The sequence below is a fragment of the Octopus sinensis genome, linkage group LG4, assembly GCF_006345805.1.
Source record: "Octopus sinensis linkage group LG4, ASM634580v1, whole genome shotgun sequence".
NCBI lineage: Eukaryota > Metazoa > Mollusca > Cephalopoda > Octopoda > Octopodidae > Octopus > Octopus sinensis.
In genome coordinates this window covers 57,412,095-57,433,514 of record NC_043000.1, presented here as the reverse complement: position 1 = coordinate 57,433,514, position 21,420 = coordinate 57,412,095, and the positions used below count along the sequence as shown (strand labels likewise).

The following is a 21,420-nucleotide window of genomic DNA, read 5'->3' as shown; positions in this document are numbered from 1 at the left end:
TTGTGCCCACCCAGAATATTCTGAAGCATCTCCAAGCACCAAAATCTGGCAATGGGTCTGTGTATTAACTTTTTGCCTTCTTCCTGTGGCCTTTCTTCCTTTTTTTTCCCTCTTTTATACACTCACTATTTTTCTCATTCTCCATGTCCTTCGCTGTTTCTTTTCTTCTAATTATGGACTACCATCTGAAATGTTTAGATACTCTCTCTATTGAGACATTAAACTAATACCATATTTGTCCTGCTTTGTTCTTCCTGTGTCTTTAATATTTATTGTCTTTCTATTATACATATATGAATTAGAAGCATCTCAAGGTATATAAACAAAGTTGAACACACATACATGAGGTTGTTAGTTCATCGGGCAGCTGCATTTTTAGCCATGAGGGAAAAGAGGTTTGAGAATATTTTCTCTTATGCCTAAAAACACAGCCACCCAACAAACTAACAACACACACACACCTCGTGTATGTGTGTTCAACTTTGTTTATATATATATATATATAAATAATATATATATATATATATATATATATATAATATATATATATATATATATATGTAAATAAATATATATATATATATATATATACATATATATAATTCATAAATGAGGGCAAAGGAAAAAATTTCTAATGCCAAATATGCCGCAAAATTGGACATATTGTCCATTAACCATATAATTTTTTCACAATATGCACGCTACTCGAAAAAAGGTCGACAGACACTTCTAAAAAATTCCATTATTACCATATCGGACTGATTTCAGAGTTAGCTACTAAGAGCCCTCTCTTCGTCAGTGATACATGTGGTAAAAGAAATAAATGAGATACTTACTCATACCCATGAAGAAGCAAACACTAAGTCATGGGCACAACTAAGTACCCCAAATACATCTAAAATAGAAATACTCCAGCCCATTCGAGACATGTGCGATTTGAACTGAGGCTCTCACGGAGTGAGGTAGTCCGGAAGTGAACGCTTAAATTTATATCTAATGAGAATAAAATTTCTTTCGAAAAAAAATTTTATCAATGGCCAGCATTATTAAATTAAATTAAAATATTCATCTATGTGTCATATTTTATGTAAATACATTGCTGTAAGGTAAATTTACTGTGGTGTTTCGATGAAGTACTTACATTAAATGTGATACATAGATGACTGTTTTAATTTAATTCTGTTCCTATTGCATATGACACATTTTAATTCAACTAAGCACCTGTTACAGAGGTTCTGCAGTTAACCTTGTAAAGCAATGCATTTTTATTCATGGGCATTTCTTCCTCAACCTTAGACTTAGGTTCTCAGCTTCACTTACAGAATATATCCATCATTTAGCTGATTGTAAGACTAACTGTAGATTGAAATGATCAGTAGTGGGATATGCCACTTGTCCCTTCCATCATAGGAAAGGAACTGCTTTACAAGCTGTTAAGGTGACTCCAGTAGTGCTGGTGTCATGAGAAGCACTCATTAAGCTGTGAGTCGGTCATGGACAAACTAGCCCACAAGACTTTCTGAATGTCATGCCTAAATTAAAAATTGCCTCAAATATTTTTTGTAGTATAACTTACCTGATGATGAACCATGTCTCATGTAACTCATTTCTCAAAAAGGATGACTTTCCTATAACTAATTCTTACTTAATTTTCAAGTGAAGTATCTCTTATATAATTTCCATGTGGCTTTAAAAATATGAAACAAATGAATGATATGCTAACAGGAGAACTGGCAATAACACACACATGCACGCACACTCACACATGTATATTTACACACATATGTAAAATGTCATGTAAAAAGCATTAGTGTGGACGCTGGTGCTACATAAAAAATACTGGTGCCACATAAAAAGTAATGTTTACCAAGTAACTAGACTGAAACATGTATAGGCCGTTTAATGCTTATGTTATAATTATATGTTCCTTTAAATTTTATTTGTATTAACTTATTTGCTGTATTTTATTGTGCTTAACATGATACAAATAGAATAAGCATCCATAATTAACTCTCCGTTTTCTTATACTCTTTTACTTGTTTCAGTCATGTGACTGTGGCCATGCTGAAGCACCACTTTTAGTTGAGCAAATCGAGCCCAGGACTAATTCTTTGTAAGCCTAGTACTTATTCTATCGGTCTCTTTTGCCGAACCGCTAAGTTATGGGGATGTAAACACACCAGCATTGGTTGTCAAGCGATGTTGGTGGGAGGGGGGGAGGCAAACACAGACACACAAACATATACACACACACATACATATATATACATATATACGACGGGCTTCTTTCAGTTTCCATCTACCAAATCCACTCACAAGGCTTTGGTCGGCCTGAGGCTATAGTAGAAGACATTTGCCCAAAGTGCCACGCAGTGGGACTGAACCTGGAACCATGTGGTTTGTAAGCAAGCTACTTACCATACACCTACTTCTATGCCTAAGTTACAGGGTTGTCATTAACATAAAATGTAAATTAAATTACTTATCCATATATATTGAGAAAATTCTCCCAATATATCAGTGATAATACCAGTAGATCTCCGGAAGACATTACATCCTCGATTTGACTATATACATACATGCATGTATACATACATACATACACACACACACATATGCATGCATGGATCGTTTATCAGGAGCTGGCCGGACAGGAGCCTGCACCGACTCCTGTGTCTGTTTTGGCAGGGTTTTTATGGCTGGATGCCCTTCCTAACACCAACCACCCAGCAGAGTGGACTCTGTGTGTGTGTGTGTGTCATTGTATCTGTGTTTGTTGCCCATCACCGCTTGACAACCCTGTAACTTAGTAGTTCAGCAAAAGAGATCAATAATATAAGTACCAAGCTTTAAAATTATAAGTATTGGGTTCAATACATTTGACTAAAATTTCTTCAAGGCAGTGTCCCAGCACAGCCACAGTCTAATTACTGAAGCAAGTAAAAGAAAGAAATGTTTTGTGTGGCCCATTTCTTGTGAAAAGTTGCCTGCATCTTCTCAATGCAATACACTAGCCTTTTTATTAAGCTAGTACACCACTCATTTACATTATCACATTCTTTTCCACTCTAGGCACAAGGCCTGAAATTTTAGGGGAGTGGGCCAGTCGATTAGATCGACCCCAGTATGCAACTGGTACTTAATTTATTGACCCTGAAAGGATGAAAGGCAAAGTCAACCTCAACAGAATTCGTTATCACATTGAGAGTTATATAAGTAAGGCAGAGCCAACTGTCATTCATCCCCTTGTGTTCATTCACTAGTTTGTTTATTTACCTTTAGCAAACTGCATTTTCTCTGACAATACCCTGCAACTTCAGGAGAGAAAACTCATAGAGTGACATGATGCACCTATAACATGCTAAAGGTTAAAACACTAACATTTTCATTCCCAAACTCTGAAGGTGGTCATATGTATGACCATCACTACTACTACTACTACTACTACTACTACTACTAATACTACTTCTACAACAACAACGACGACTACTACTACTACTACCACCAATAACAACAGCAACAACGCCGCCGCCAACAAATGCCATTAAATTACATTTAGTAATAATATGAACCAGGGCAGCCAAGATTCTGCCAAGGTTAACTTTACCCTTCATCCTTTCAGGGGTTAATAAAACAAGTACCACTTGAGCACTGGGGTTGATTTAATCAACCTACCCCTCACCTCAAACTCGGTGGCTCTGCGCCAAAATTTGAAACCAATGATAATATGAACCAGTGACTAGAATAATTTGAACCAGCAACAAAAGCAGCTTTTGTTGTTGCTGATATTGTTTGTCATTGTTCGCATTTAATATTTGGAGAATGATTTGAACTGATAGCTTTTGTTGTTGCTGGTCTTGTTGTTGCTTTTGTCAGTGTCATCTTCTTATCTGCTGAAGTATCAACTTGTTAATTTGAATGGGTGTTATAAGTATTGACTTCTTTCTTTAAAAAAATTTAAATATAGGCTCATTGTCTTTCAAAAGTACATTTATATAATGCCCTTTGTCTTCATTTGTATGAAGATAATCAGATATATTGCCAAACTGATTATTTGCATGCTAACTTGAGGGCCAATAACTATCTAACCCTTTAGCCTTCAGATTTTTCTGTCAAATGTATAGTTTATTTATTCATATTGTTTTAAATTAATCATGCATTATCATATAACTTTGAGAATTCAATAATGTAATTCTTGCATTTTTAGAATGACTTTGTTGGGTAGGTGTGAGAAGTGAGATCTGGCTGGTTTCAATGTAAAACAGATAAAATATTTGGGTTGGATATGGCCGATTTAAATGCTACATGGTTAAATCATTATCCATATCATAACCTCCTCAACAACTTTTTGTCTGTGCAAAATCAAAGGAAAGGACTCATATTCCTTTCAGACTTTGGTTTTCTGATCTGGACATCAATGTTTTGAAATTGACCTATTTTCCATTACATTTCAAACAGATTCAGTGCTGAGTTGCTGATGCAGAAATATCATTATAGCAAATATTCTGCTCAGTACTACAGATTTGCTTGTCACTTGCTTGAGCTTAACTGCCAGAGTATGTCACTTAGTACTGACAATATGTGCATATCTGATCATGAGCAGGAGTCGTGGGAGAGCATCATAGCCATGTGTTGAGAGGGATTCTTTGGGGTTTGGATAAATGTAAGAAAAGCAAAGTTTGAAGGAAATATTAACCATTTTTCTTAATTTCTAAGGGTAAGCAAATAGGAAATAACTTGCTACCCAAGGACAAAAATCATGTTTAATATAAATAAACACAAGGTCTGAAATCTTGAGGTGGGGGATAGTTGATTACATTGAGCCCAGTGCTCCACTGGTACTTATCTTAGCAACCCCGGAAAGATGAAAGGAAAAGTTGACCTTGATGGCATTTAAACTCAGAACAAAATGTCAGAAGAAATACGGCTAAGCACTTTATGCAGCATGCTAACGATTCTGCCAGTTCACCACCTTAATTACTTTTGATAACAAATCTTTTTTTAATTATACAAAGAAATAAATAATAATCCTTTCTACTAAAGGCACAGGGCCTGAAATTTGTGGGTGGGGGCTAGTCGATTATATCAACCCCTGTATGTAACTGGTACTTATTTCATTGACCCTGAAAGGATGAAAGGCAAAGTTGACCTTAGCGTAATTTGAACTTGGGACGTAAAGAAAGATGAAATGCCACTAAGCATTTTGCCAATAATGATTTCTTTCCTAAAGGCAAGATTATTATGGCTTATTACATCAACCCCATTACCATACATTATAGCATTCATTTTAGCCCTATCATAGAAATGAAAGGTTAAAACATTCCTTGTGGGTTTTGAATTTAGAACCAATAAGGAAAATTTTTTTAAATTGCTATCATCTATTCTAAATTTTCTTCATTAAAATACTAGATAAGAAAAGGCTTGATACATGGACTGGGCAGGTCTTCTCCAAGCACAGAATTTTGCTATAAATTACAGTCCTTTGTCATTTCCTTTGTGAAGTTCAGTCTCTTGTAACTGGACCTCACAGTCACTTCATCCTGTGTCATCCAAGGCCACCCTTTTTTACAGAACAGGGCAACAAGCTGACAGAATTGTTGGCATACCAGGTTAGATGCTTAGTGACATTTCATCCATCTTTACATTCTGAGTTCAAATTCCTCTGAGGTCAACTTTGCCTTTCATCCTTTCGAGGTCGATAAAATGAGTACCAATTGAGAACTGGGGTTGATGTAATCAACTTACCACCTCCCCCTAAATTGCTGGCCTTGTGCTAAAATTTGAAACCATTCTTAATTAAAAATTTTACATTATTCTTTATGGTGAAAATGTTAAATTACACTGCCATTTCATGGGTTGTGTATTTAATTAATCCTGCTACATCCATTTCATTGTTTCAGAGGCATGACACTTAACCTTCTTATGCTTCATGCTTCTTGCAGAAGGCAACAAAAGCCACTCAAATTTACAGCCTCCCACCAATCACTTTATATATTTCTCAGCATTTAAAATACTTCATCTTCTCCATCTCTGTAAAATGGGGTTACCCTGATATGTATATACTTTAATCTTTAATTCATTATAATTCATTTGTCTTTTTTTTTTTTTTTTTCATATTTAGTTAATCAATAACTTCCTGATTCTATTTTGTTTTAATCTGCAGCTGCATACTATCTGTTTAATCCTCCGAGAAAGCAATCTTTCTATCTGAATGTTGACACCAAGTGGATTTAAAGAAATCAGAACAGAAAAAGAAGAAAAGAACTGACACGAAAAAAAAAAAAAGATTCAAAGAAAACTAGAGAGAGTGGGGAGAGGGAGAGAGGAGAGAGAAATGAGGAGAGAGTTAATAATTATTAAATATCATAACAGCAAGTTATGAAGGATTTCGTGGAATTTCGACAGTTGGATGTTTGTTCTAAAGATAAGGTTTGTTTTTCTTGACCATGAAAGTACAGCCTAGTCTTCTGGAGAACATTATTTCCAACATATTTACAGGCAAAAGTCTGGTAAAATCTAAAAAATATTTGTTTTATAATTTTATAAAAATATTACTTCCAACATATGTATGTATATTGTGCATTTGCATGTTTGGATCTTTTCGGTTTGACCGGCAGTTTTTTAAAATAATTTCCACGTAACTAAACACTTTTAAATTTCGTATACTGGTAGAATGTGTTTATAAAACATCTTTTTCTCTTGGCTTTATTGAGAAAATTCTATATTTTGTAAGATATTTGTTGTTTTTTTCTTCAATTTCTGCAATTTCAACCAATCAATGACATCTAATGAGGTGAAACATTCTGTGCCGTATGAATATGTCCCTCGTTTAAGAAACAGATTGGGTTTATTTACATTTCTGAAGAAAAAAAGATACCCTTCCCCCACCCCTAACCCTAAAAGAGATTGAAATGCAATAGATCGATACTAGGGTCATAATTATGGGTGACAATTTCATATGACACTGCTAGAAAAAACTGCCGTTCAAACCGAAAAGATCTGCATGTTTTATTGTGTATGTGTGTGAGAGAGTGTTTATAAGTGTATGCTTCTATATATACTGTGTCTCGTACATGCATGATCAAGTACTTAAAAATTTTGCTTTACAATTATGATGTCATAGATTTAATCCCACTGCATAACGTCTTGGACAAGTGTCTTCTTCCATAATCTTGGATCAACCTAATCGCTATGTGTCCAATTAGGTGAACAGAAATTGTATGAGGGCTCATAGGATGTACTGCATTGGTAATTCAAAAGCCAACTTTGTTATACCCATTGTCATGCTGATTCTGTCTGAGAATAAGATTAAGAATACATGTATCTTTAGGATACTTAGCCACTTGTGTGTGAATACAAAGAACTTGTACATTATTTACATTTGACAGATATTTGTCCTCATCTTGTTTGTTGTTAATACAATGTTTCGGCTGATATACCCTCCAGCCTTCATCAGGTGTATTGGGGAAATTTTGAACCTAGGTTCTCATTCCTAAGGTATTTTTTAATGTTATTATTATTATTATCATTACTATTATTATTATTATTCGGGTCACTGCTTGAAATCGAACTCGGAATCTTGGGGTTAGTAGCCCATGCTTTTAACCACTACACCATATGCCAAGACACTTGATGAAGGCTGGAGGGTATATCAGCTGAAACGTTGTGTTAACAACAAACAAAATGAGGACAAATATCCCTCAAATGTAAATAATGTACATAATTCCTCATCTCTTAAATATAGAACTGAATGAACTTGTAGTTCAGCTGACTGAATTAGAATTCTCATTTACTTTTTTTACTTACTTGCATCTCTATGTGTTTTATATGTGTGGATTGTGTTGTTCTTTAGTTCGAAGTCAACCTTGATCAAGCAAACTTATTGTTTAGTGCGCATAGTCACTTGTGTGTGTGTGTATGCGCACACGCATGCACAAAAATACATGTGTTTGTATATGACTGTAATATGTACAGATTTATGTGTGAATGTGCATGTGGATCCAGAAACGTGACTGTCAAATTGTGATGTGAATATTGCTATGTTTTATGTTGTTAATGGCTGTGCTATGTGTGTGTGTGTGTGTAGGAGATGTTAATGAAAAACAGATGGTGGATAGAGACCAAAGGAGTGTAGAAATGGAGAAAAAAAAAACATTTTTCTTTCTGCAAAGCCAATAGTTAGTGAATCTGTTGTGTAAGGCCAGCCAAACACTGAGATCTTTTCAGTGATCTGTAGAGCAGAAAAAGTAAAAAAAAATATGGTCTGGGTTACATGCCTGATGTCAGGAAGAAGTTACATGAATCAGTTGGCTAATAAGTTGCTGGTTTAACTGATATACAAGGTGTTACTGAGGGAGAATTTTAAGTAGTAGATGATACTGATAGAGCTGCAGGTGAAGGAATCATAAGTTTGGATTATGTGGTGGTTGGGTTGATTGGTTTTTGCCTTTTTGTTGAGGCCATGCTGGGACAGCACCTTGGCATCTATTTTAGTTTAAGACTGTGTATTTGAGAGAGTCTGACACATGCTCTTATCTGTTTCTCCTATGGTTGTAAGTTCATCAGAAATTGTGTACAGTAGGATCTCCAAATCCATTTTGAAGATGTTCACATTGACTTCATGACATCCTTTTTCTAAATGAGAATACTGAATAACTGTAGTCCATTGAAACCCAGTCAGTTGCAGTAAATTGTTCTTATTTAAGAGAAAGAAGGTGGAACTTTTTTTTTTGAAGTATGCAATGGTCCCCTTATTTGAGGATTTGTATAGCTTTCAGCATTTAAGTCTTCTGTAAATATAGATAATTGGATATCATTTGAGGAATATGACATCAAAGATTTTGATCACATTCAGTAGATCATCTAGTGTCTGAAATCACTTTTTTTTTTTTTTAAGTATGTCTTTTGCATTGATGCTAGTTTGATAATGAACTTGACAGTATGAGATGACCATTGCTGGGAGTAATCATCTTGGTAAGTGAGAAAAAATGTCTTCCAGAGAATACTTACGACTTTTCGAATATTTTCAGAATTCATCCTGCTAATATACTACCCATTTGTGCTATTTTTATATTAAGAAAATAGCCCAAAACATGGAATAATGTGTCATTATGCATTATAAGTCTCAGGTCCCAAACAGTGCCTGATTCAATATTTTTGCAGTTGTATGCATCCAGCTTGTGATATTGTGAAGAACTGATAGTGAAATGCTCAAAATTTCAGCAGTGAATTTCATGTTGTTTTCTTCATTCCATCTATGTACAGCATCAAACTTTCTTTAGGCATTTGATATCTTTGAGATATTATATCATAATTTATGATGGAGCTTTGGCATACATTTCATATATATATACAAGAAGTCAAAAATTATCTGCACTTGCAGCACCATAACATATCTTTATTATTACCTTCTGTGCATGTGTGCTTATAGTTGATACTATTGTGGTTATGTGATCAAAGTTTGAGTCTGATCACACCATTTTTCTTTCTGACTTTACAGTGTAAGCATGACCATTCTACTAGCAATGTGCACCAAAGAAGAACAAAGAGCAGTCATTTGATTTCTCTGATTGGAAGGTGTGTCAGGTGCTGAAAATCATCCACAATGAACTCAGCTTCCATAAAGTCTGTGCAAGATGGCTGCCAAGAGTGCTTACTGCAGAGAATGAGTGCAAGCATTTACTTGATAGCTACAACAATAAGGGCAGGGAATTTTTGAGCAGAATAGTCACAGGAGATGAAACATGGGTCTATCATTATGTGGCAGAATCTAAAGGACAGAGTATGGAGTGGAAACATCCTGGCTCACCAGCAACGAAGAAATTCAAGACTCAGTCTTTCATGGGAAAGGTGATGGTAATCCTTCTTTAGGACTCAAAAGTGCCTTTACTGGAAGACTACCTGTGTAAGGGCTATACGATCAACAATACAAGATACAGTGCTTTGGTGGCCAACAAACTGAAGCCAGCAATTCACACCAAATGCTGACGCCTATTGTTGAAGAAAGTTTTCTTGTTGCATGACAATGCACGTCCACACATGGCCAACCAGATTGTTGAAACCATTAACCAATTGTGCTAAGTTTCCAACAAATTTCAGCACATGACACACCTTCCAACCAGAGAAATCGGATCACTGCTCTTTGTTCTTCTTTGGTGCACATTGTTAGTAGAATGGTCATGCTTACACTGTAAAGCCAGAAAGAAAAATGGCATGAATAGGCTCAAACTTCAATCACGTGACCACGATAGTACCAACTATAAGCACACATGGGCAGAAGGCAGTGTGACAATAATAAAGATATGTTATGGCAAAAGTGCAGATAATTTTTGACTTCCCCTCATATATATATATATATAATATATATATATATATATATATATATATATGTATATATATATATATATAATTATTACGCATTTACTATATGTTTGACCACTTCTCTGAAAATCGTTCTACACCACATTTACATATATTTGTACATTATTCTCATTATCCTCCTACATCACATTTATATTTGCATATAGGCACAAGCATGGCTGTGCAGTAAGAAGTTTGCTTTCCAGTCACATGATTTCCAGCTCTGTCCCACTGCATGGGTATCTTGGGTATCTTTTACTAAAGCCTTGTGAGTGGATTTGGTACACAGAAACTGTCATTGCCTCCATGAGGCCCAGCACTTTTTATGTGCCACCAGCAGAGGTGCTAGTTATGCAATGCTGGCATCAGCTACATTGCCTCTGTGTGGTCTAAGCACCTTTTGAGTGTTGAGCCTTATGGAGGCAATGTGGCGTATGCTGATAACCCATAACTAGCACCCATGCCAGTGGCACATAAAAAGCACCTTTTGAGTGTTGGGCCTCATGGAAGTAATGACAAATGACCGAGACAATTGGCAATATACCACGCTTGAGAAGAAGAACCATCAAACCAAGTGAAATTGAAGTTGTGGCAGATACTGGTGTCATGCAACTGGCACCCGTGCTGGTGGCACTTAAAAGCACATGTTACACTCTCAGGGTGATTAGCGTAAGGAAGAGCATCCATCCATAGAAACCATGCCAAATCAGACTGGAGTCTGGTGCAGCCCCTCAGCTTATCAGCTCTGATCGAACTGTCTAACTCATGCCAGCATGGACAATGGATGTTAAATGATGATGATGATATATGTATATATATAAAAAAGAATACAGAAAATGGGACAAGAACGCAAAACATCCAGACAGATGATACAAAAAAGGACACCAAAACATCCAGACAGATGATACAAAAAAGGGACAAGTAAAAACAAGGACAGGCCATTCAGAGTTTTCTTTCCTCATTTGGGTTCCAGATTATCTTTGCAATTTCAGCTGGTTATACTCAAGATTGCTTCAATCTAGCCAGCCCCAAGGAAAAACTAAGCTAAGAGCACTAGATTCCTTGGGAGAAAGCAGCAAATATATAAGAAAACAAGGACGGAAAAAAATGGAGAAATGGTACACAATTGCAAATAACAGGACATTAACAACAAGTGTCTTTCAACTAAGGACGAATTAAATTAAGCTGGCGTGTGTGAAAGTGAAGCCTTACATAAGGCAGGGACATAAGAGATGACAGACATGGGAAGGAATATAGATGTTGCATGGATGGTAGTCAAACCAAGAAAGAAAAGTCAGGCTTGGTCGAACACCAGTCACATGCAGAGAGAGGGGAGAGGTAGAGGCAAAGGGATATAAGAATTCTTCTATCCCTCTACCTCTACCTGTCCTTGTTTTTTTTTTGTCCCTTTTTTGTATCATCTGCCTGGATGTTTTACATTCTTGTCTCATTTTTTGTACTCCTTCTTAGATACATATGGCAATATATGTATATATACATATATGTATATATACATATATGTATGTATATGTGTTAAGGTACGTGACCTAGTGGTCAGTGTATCACAGTCACAAGATCATGTTTTTGATTCCCTGGCTGGCGGTGTGTTGTGTTATTAAGGAAAAAAAATCTTCATTTCACACTGTTCCTGTCCACTCCAGTTCACTTAGCGATAGACTGGCATCTTGTTCATGGGGAATGTCAGCCTGTCTGTCTAGCCCTCAGGGTGGTATCATTTGAAAGCTACATCAATGCAAGGAAATGTATTGTAATCAGTGGTGTGTAACATCAGATAATCTGGTTAATACAGTGATTTTCATACATATATACTTATTCTGTATGTGAAACACAATAATAATAGAATTTCATGCATGTAATACAGAGATGGGATGCATGGGACTGAACCCGGAACCATGTGATTGGGAAGCAAACTTATCACACAGCCATTCACACACACACATATATAGATGTATATATGAGTGCTTTATGTTGATATATAATTGTTTTCTTGGGTATGTTTTGCTTTGATGCACACACACACATATTACAAACAAATATAAGAGGAATGACCACCAAAGTGAATTCCTAATATGCTAAAAACAGATGTCAAATCGCCTTATCACGAAGAGTGTTTTCAAGAAAATTTCACCAACTGCCAGAATGTAAAAATGAGCAAGGCAAATAAAAATATACAAAATAAAATGATTACCTATGTACCATGGTTTCATTTGTTAATATTTACGAATGTCTCATCATTTAATTTCTCTCTCTTTCTCTCTCTCTCTCTCTCTCTCTCTCTCTCTCTCTCTCTCTATATATATATATATATATATATATACATACATATGTGTGTGTATAAGTATAGGTGTTTGTGTGTGTTAAAGCTTAGATTATCAGTAGCTGATGACAGTACTGCCTGATTGACACTCATGCCAATGGAACATTAAAAGCACATCTGAACATGGGGTGTAACAGGCCCACTTATGAGTACCCCTCATTCACTGGACAATGAACTTTGCTTGCGAAGACCTATTGAGGCAAGTGAAAACAAATCAAAATTGCTGACGTGGCTGATGACAGTACTGCCTGATTGGCACTTGTGCCAGTGGAACGTTAAAAGCATATCTGAGCATGATCGTTGCCAGGGCTACAGATTGTCTCTCATGCTGGTGGCACATGAAAAGCACCATTCGAGTGTGATCATTGCCAGAGTCACCCTACCGGCACATGTGTTGGTGGCATGTGATAAACAACATTTGAGCGTGGTCATTGCCAGTGCCGCCAGACTGGCTCCCGTGCAGGTAGCATGTAAAAAACACCTTTTGAGCGTGGTCGTTGCCAGAACTGCCTGACTGGCCCTTGTGCTAGTGTCATGTAAAAGCACCCACTACACTCTTGGAGTGGTTGGCATTAGGAAGGGCATCCAGCTGTAGAAATTTTGCCAGATCAGATTGGAGTCTGGTGCAGCATCTGGCTTGCCAGTCCTCAGTCAAACTGTCCAACCCATGCCAGCATGGAAAGCTGATATTAAATGATGATGATGATGATGATGATTTTATATATATATATATATAATCAAAAGCACTCACACACACACTAGAAAGAAACTTCCTCCAAAAAGTTTAGTGACATCCTGATAAAGAATTTACAACTTTTTTCTTAAAATCCATTTTATACTTAGTAAAACTGTATCAAATAATTTTCACAAGCACTTTTAAATATATATGTGTGTGTGTGTGTATATATATATACTAGCAGAGATATCTGGTGTTGCTCAGGATTAAAATGGGCATAGTTTGTATACATATTACAGTTATGTTGAAATGTCATACAGGAAAGTGCAGCATTGATGACAAAACATTTGTGGAATAAATGATGGTCTAATTTGACTAAGGCAACATGTCTTGCATCCAGTTGGAGGATTCCAGGCCCTAATCTGTCATGGAAAATTGGGGATGAGGGGCATGTGATTTTTGAACACACTGTAAAGCTGTCAGTGGATATACTCTCCTTTGCGGTGGTTGGCATTGCATCTAATACAACCCATCGTATGTTTCACAGTCAAATGTAGGTGTAATGGAGATATTGCATGTAAATGAGTGCATTCCAGAAAGGGGCTGCAATGGGGAAGTGAACTGTTGAAATGTTGCTAAAGGTGAAGGGTTGACATTGGATTGCTGGTGTGGCTGTAAAATAAGAAACATAAACTGAGCCTATGCAGTCACATGAGAATATGTAGTAATGAATTACTTGAAAAAATAAGGTGTAATGGCTTACTGTGTGGTTGGTGAGAGTAATTGGAGAATATACTTTGATACTGAAGTCCATGCAGGAAAGTGCTTTGATGATGCAGTCTTTGGGTTTGTTGGTATTATGCCGAAATGGTATCCATTTTCACCATTCACAAAGAGCATTGGATACTGGAATGTATCATAGGATGTAGGAATTCCTACAAAATCTCTTGGTAAACAATATTTTTTTGTTTTCCCTTGTGAAACAAATGCAAATAGAATTTTCTTTTTGCTTCCTACTCTAGAGCAGCTAACATTTAAATGCCTGTGTGAGAAGCATGACTCTTCCAAGTGAAGTCCTACCACAGACAGTGTTTGACCCTGTGATTTATTGATAGACATTGTGAAACTGATACGAATAGGAAATTGCACTCTTCTAAATGGAAATAATTTCTGCTCCCAATGGAATGAGAGGAATCCTAGGTATGAAAACATCCTCTCCTTTTGAACAACCAGAGAGAATGGTGGCCTCATTAACACATGGCATCATCTTCTTTACCACCAGGCACGTCCCATTGCAGGGTGTTGGTGGATCTAAATTCCTCAATAACATTACAGGAGTTCCCACTTTAAGTTCCAGTCTGTGGGGAGGTAGTCCTGGAGGCTCCAAGGAATTGAGAAATTCTGCTGGATAATTTACCACCTCTTCGGGATCTGGGATTGTATCAACTGACTTAAGATGTGAGGACTTCCAGGAAGGTATGCAGCAGCTGCTCATTAATTTTACTTAGATTGTGTTGCTCTTTCACACAGCCAATTGAGATTGTGATAATTTTTCGGCCAATGGAGGATCTCCTCTTTGGAGGTATAATGTCAAGAAATATGATGTAATAAAATAAGATGGAAATATGATGTAATAAAATAAGAAGGAAAAGTCAATTAAAAAAGGTAAATAATATCAATATCTTAACAAATTTTAAGAAATACATACAATGAACTGAGATGACACTGTTATGTTGATAATTAAATGTCAATAAAAAAAAAAAACATTCAGTAGATTAATTGCACTGGATGTAAGGGAGACAATCAAATTCTGAAAGTTACTTCGCAAAGAGTGACCTCTCTTTTCCAAATAATCCAGGAAAGTGTGTTTTGTGCTCCCAGAGGACCAGTTATTCCTAATGTGAAAAATTTTAAGAGCCTAAAACCATCTCTGGAACATAAGTAATGTATGTTCCCAGTTTGGAGAAAATCAGTTGTGAACTTCAAAAGTTATGCAGGTTTCCACACAACCTGACACATATATATATACATATATAGGGTAGGGAATATTCTTTTGAAATATCACCACCAGTGGCCTAGCATGTATAAATAGTCAATAAACAACATATTCTTAATATAAATAGTGTACATTTAAACATAAGAGAAAACTACCCTTTAACAGGTAATTTTTAAATGCTAGAAGCAGCCGCCAAAACAACCAAAACCACATTTAATAACAATTTTCGAAGGAAATGTAAAGTAAAAACTTTTACCTTGTTATTTTTTTGCGGTTATACCTAGATTTCAAATTTTTTTAACAAATAAGATAATGTGCTAGGCGAATTTTCATCAGTAACCAGCCTTAACAACTAACTTATAATTCAGAGACAAATAACACGTGTCTTATCATTATATGTTATAATTTTTCAAAGTTCAGCACGCAAGCGCAGTTTTCAGCCAACTGAAAGCGGTACTAAAATGTTTTCCATGATAAAATTACATTAGCATTTTCTACCTTGACTTATTTTGCTTATACATATCAACTCGTGTGTTCATTTTCAACCTTCTACACACACATATATATACAGATATAGATATATATTTTATTGAGGCATCATCCAGTCAGGTTGATTGTCTGGGCCAGCTTGACTACCACCCTCCACTCCTCCTGATTTCTATTAGTGTTTTTGGCATTCAACATCTTCTGCAAGCTGTTATAAATATGTCTTCTGTGGTCTTCCAGCTGCTGTGGTACCATGATTTGGTGTTCACAACAACACATTACTCACAAGTTATTTTTTACTTCTCCAGTAGAGGCCAGCAAACCTCAACTTCTTTTGGATGGTTGATGAGAAAGATGGTACATTACCATGTAACCATCTTGCTCCGGAGTGATTTACCAGAAATGATAAATTACAAAATACAAATGTAGATTATTCTTTAATACATTATATCTGAAACGCTCCAATTTCTAGTACTGAGAGCCACTTGCTTCTGATCGTCAGCTAGTTAACAGAGCCTGTTTTCTTCGGAAATATCCACTGTCCAAATATTTTTTGAAATATAAAATGATTGTTTGAAGACAACGCTTATACATGTGTGTGTGTGTGTGTGTGTGTGTGTGTGTGTGTGTGCGCGTGCGTGCGTGCGTACGTGCGTGTGTGTGTGTGTGTGTGCGTGTGTGTGTGTATCTATATGTCTGTATTTACAATCCTGGAACTTATCAGTTCGGCAAAAGAGTACAATAGAATACGTATATGTACCAGACTTAAAAAAAAAAATACTGGAGTTGATTCGTTCGACACAAAATTTTCAAGGTGGTGCCCCAAGATGGCTGCAGTCTAGTGTGAAACAAGTAAAAGATAACATATATATATATATATATATATATATATATATATACACACGCACACACACACGTAGTTGACCGAAGAAACCACACCAAAGCAGAAATTAGCACTTGGTGCAGTCCTCTGGTTTTCCAGTTCCTGTGGAACTGTCCACCCCATATTCATAAACACAATGAGCGTTAAATGGGTGTGATGATAAGTGTGTGTGCGTGTGTGTATTGCATAACTGGTACGCTTTCTTGAAATATAAAATATAATTTTGTCAGCCAAATAATATTTAATTTGCACGCAGTTATTTTCCTTTATTGACGTGAACAGTTCTCTCCCTTTAGCACTTTGTTGCGATAACAATTTAGTAAACTTCTGCAACGGGTATGCAAAGATGTCTTATATCTGGGAGAAAATATAATGCAGTTGCATCATTTCCCTCAGTGTATTACTAGTGTTTATTTTATCGAGTCTTAGTGAACCCAAGCATCGTAGTGGACCCAAACAGTTCGAAGATCTGTGGTAACCATGTATTTCCTCTACAGCAAGACACCTGTTTCTGTACCTCTGTCACACTCTAACCTCCCATCACCTGGTACAAGGCCACCTCCTCCAATGACACATTTCTCCCATCTCAAAGGATCTTTGTCTTGCAAATTGCTTGGTGACCCCACCATTGCTGGTGCATCCAGTCCACACCGTAAAAGGGTTGGTGTCTTGAAGGACATCCAAATGTAAAAAAACACATCAAAATAGGCCTCACCAGTGCTGGTACCAAGTAAAAAGCACTCAGTCCACTCTGTAAGATGGTTGCTGTTAGGAAGGATATCCAGCCACAAAAACAGACAGTAAAGCCTAATGCAGTCTTCTGCCTGGTCAGCCCCTGTCGAACCGTTCAACACATGCCAGCATGGAAAACATGATGATGATGATGATATGAATGGTTGTGTGGTAAGTAACTTGCTTACCAACCACATGGTTCTGGGTTCAGTCTCACTGCGTGGCACCTTGGGCAAGTGTCTTCTACTATAGCTTCGGGCTGACCAAATCCTTGTGAGTGGATTTGGTAGACAGAAACTGAAAGAAGTCCAGTGTGTGTGTGTATGTGTATATGTTTGTGTTTCTGTGTTTGCCCCCACCCCATCGCTTGGCAACCAATGTTGGAGAGTTTATGTCTCTGTAACTTAGATGTTCAGCAAAAGAGACTGATAGAATAAATACTAGGCTTACAAAGAATAAGTCCTGGGGTTGATTTGTTTGACTAAAGGCAGTGCTCCAGCATGGCGACAGTCAAATGCCTGAAACACTATCAAAAGTCTGAAGTGCATGTAGTCTCATTTATCATTGATATGGGATGATGTGGTGCACTTAATTGTGAGCCATGTTATGTTTATCATAGTTTGACCTGTAATAATGTTGATTGGCAATCTGTCAAAGATTCTGCTTACACTGGACCCCCCCTCTCCCAATGACCTGCACTGAGCGTTGTTTGTGTTTAAATGGTTGTGCTGTGAGGCTGCATATTTTTTATACAGATTTGCATACTCGTACCCATCAATATGGGACAAATAAACAGAAAAATATGAAGGCATCTGATCATAACCAATGGTACAGATGGATGTATCCTCAACAGGAAAAGACAGAGATTATCAAGAAAATACATGACCGTGGAAGCTTTGTTATTGTGGCCAACAAGTTTGGTATCATTGAATTTACTGTTTATTCCATTTACAAAGTGTGTTGAGATAATAACTTTATTGCTATGTTATTTTGGATTAAAACCCAAATGAGAATAGATGCAGTTGTTATGGAAGCACTCCGTTGGTTATGATGATGAGGGTTCCGGTTGATCTGAATCAACAGAACAGCCTGCTCGTGAAATTAATGTGTAAGTGGCTGAGCACTCCACAGACATGTGTACCCTTAACGTAGTTCTCGGGGATATTCAGCATGACACAGAGAGTGACAAGGCCGGTCCTTTGAAATACAGGTACAACAGAAACAGGAAGTAAGAGTGAGAGAAAGTTGTGGTGAAAGAGTACAGCAGAGATCACCACCATCCCCTGCCGGAGCCTCGTGGAGCTTTAGGTGTTTTTGCTCAATAAACACTCACAACGCCCGGTCTGGGAATCGAAACCGCGATCCTATGACCACGAGTCCGCTGCCCTAACCACTGGGCCATTGCGCCTCCACATGCAGTTGTTATATGGCAGTAATGAACTCATACCTTCAAACTCGAACCACATCAGCAATAATTTTAGGAGAAGGTTTAATCAATGAAATTCATTCCAGTACTTGACTGGTATTTCATTTTATTCACCCCAGAAAAATAAAAGTCCACGTTGAGCTCAGCAGGATTTGAACTTGATCATAAATTTGTGCTAATCCACTGCCTTCTCATTAGCAAATGATTGTTGTGTTCTTTAGTCCCTCCTCAAGCAAGCCTATAATCAAAAGCATTGCACAGTAGCCATGCCAATTTTTCTCTTTGTGTAGAGAATGCAGTTTTATGTTATCCAAATGAGATGGCAGGATGTGATTTAAGAGAGATTTGGCTTTTATTTCTAGCAAGATTAATGATCACTTACAAACTGCTAAAAACAATGATGTCAGCAACAATAGTTCTAAAGTTCAAAATTAAGTTTCCATCAAAACAAATAACAGTAGGGAAAAAATTGGCAGTGACTTATATTGAGCCCATTTATCTATTAAAAAGAGAGAAAGAAAAATATATATTCTTTCATCTTTTACTTGATTCCATCACTAGGCCATGGTAATGCTGAGGCACCCCCTTGAAGAAATTTTAGTCAAATGAATCGATTCTGGTACTTATTTCTTTTTTGAAGCCTGGTGCTTATTCTGTCAGTCTCTTTTGCCAAACTGCTAAGTTATGGAGACATACACACACCAACACCAGTATGTTGGACAAACACAGACACAAAGACACACACAGATATCAAATATAAATGATGGGCTTCTTTCAGTTTCTGTCTACGAAATCCACTTATGAGGCTTTGTTTGGCCTGAGATTATATAAGAAAACACTTGTCCAAAGTGCATGAAGTGGTACTCAATCAGGAACCGTCTAGCTGGGAAGCAAGCTACTCACCAGATAGCCATGCCTGCAGCTAAAGCTTCATAACACACAGCAACGTCTGTGTCTATAAACATTTCATAGCTTTAATGCTGATGCAAATTTAAACACATCTCTGAAATATCTCAATGAAAACTTATTATCAGTTGGTAAATACAGCATGGACAAGGAAACAGTTTTTTTGTTGAAATTATACTCAAGAACTTTTACTGTTTAGATTTATTTGTCCAGGCTGTCTCTGGCTGATGAGACACAATAATATCAAAACACGAGTGTCCCAGAGTCCCCTATGCTAATGAAGCTGTAATGGGTGATATTAATTAGTGTAACAGCATGTTGTAAGATGTGAAAGATGAACAATACATGAAGTTTTAAGGAAATATTTATTTGGTGACAGACGGTCATAATATACAAACATTTCTCATGGCACCAGTACACTATTTAGATATGCTTACATTTTTTATGCTTTTCATGAATTTTTCATGGGTCCAGCTAGTATATATAAATATATATATATATATACATTTATATATCTATATCTATATAGATAAAACTTACTTCAAAAAGGATGCGTGGCGTTCGATCATATAATAATATAAATAATATATGAAGACTGTAGTTCTTTAGTTTGAAGTCAGCAAAAATGCAGCGGCATGTAACATCAGAAGGTAGCAATTCTCTTTACACGGGGTTACCAATTTGTTGGTAATGTAGCTTCAGAAAGCAGCGATTCTTTTTCCACAGGGTCACCAACTGTAATGGATGATATTAATTAGTAAACAATAATATGGGAAGCCAATAGTCGGTACACCGTAGGATGGAATGTAATCTGTTTGTAAAGACTGGTTCTTCGTTGGTGTTACTGTGATATCTCTATTCTGGCTTTTGGTGAAATTGAAGAGGTTAGAAAGGTTCAAGTGGTGAAGACATTATTTTGGCCTAGCTAAGGCAATCTGGCAAATGTAAAACTGCTGTCACAAAAAAACTATTGTTTTACTGTGAAAAGTTCTGTTGAAGTGTTAATTTAGATTTGGCTATGGTGGATCGAATCCACTTCATGCTTGCAAGATTCACTACAAAGTCCTTTGTGCAAATGAAGTCCCTTGTGCAAGTATGCTATAAACATCCATTTGTTGTATTGGAGAATTTTTCTCCTGTGATGAAGCACAACAGTGATTAACATATTCTCATTTGAATCTAATGGAATGTATTAAGAACAAATATTCTCACTGTTCAATGTGTATATAATGCTTTATTCTCAAATATCCTAGGTGAAGGCACATGGCTTAGTGTTTAAGGTATTCAGCTCATGATCGTAAGATCACGTGTTTGATTCCTGGCATCACATTGTGTCCTTGAGCAAGACACTTTATTTTATGTTGCTCCAGTTCACTCAGCTGGCAAAATGAGGTGTATGTATAATTCAAAGGGCCGGCATTGTCACATTCTGTGTCATACTGAATCTCCCTCAGAACTACATGAAGAGTACATGTGTCTGTGGAGTGCTCAACCACTTGCATGTTAATTTCATGAGCTGGCTGTTTCATTGGTCAGATCAACTGGAACCCTTGTTGTTGTAACCAATGCAGAGCCAGTTATCTATCCTAAACAAAATTCAGAGACTGTTTAGTAAGTA

General features: G+C 36.7%; 1 protein-coding gene and 1 long non-coding RNA gene across 3 annotated transcripts in view; one reads left to right on the top strand and one right to left on the bottom strand.

Moving 5' to 3' along the window:
• LOC115210349 (O(6)-methylguanine-induced apoptosis 2-like) overlaps positions 1–6,341 on the top strand; it is a 74,401-nt gene extending 68,060 nt beyond the window's left edge. Inside the window, exon 9 of one of the 2 annotated variants that reach the window (XM_029778890.2) lies at positions 6,164–6,341. In XM_029778890.2, the coding sequence (XP_029634750.1) occupies positions 6,164–6,234 (71 nt within the window). In that variant the 3' untranslated portion in view covers positions 6,235–6,341. Of the gene's footprint in view, positions 1–171; positions 240–6,163 lie in introns of those variants that run through there. The other variant, XM_036501996.1, reaches the window with a different exon arrangement.
• A 3,335-nt stretch (positions 6,342–9,676) lies between these two features.
• Positions 9,677–20,731, bottom strand: LOC118762964. The gene is made up of 3 exons (XR_004998716.1): positions 20,648–20,731; positions 16,016–16,017; positions 9,677–9,689 (listed from the first exon to the last, which is right to left on the bottom strand). It is a non-coding gene; the product is annotated as an uncharacterized LOC118762964 (long non-coding RNA).
• Between the last annotated feature and the right edge of the window lie 689 nt (positions 20,732–21,420).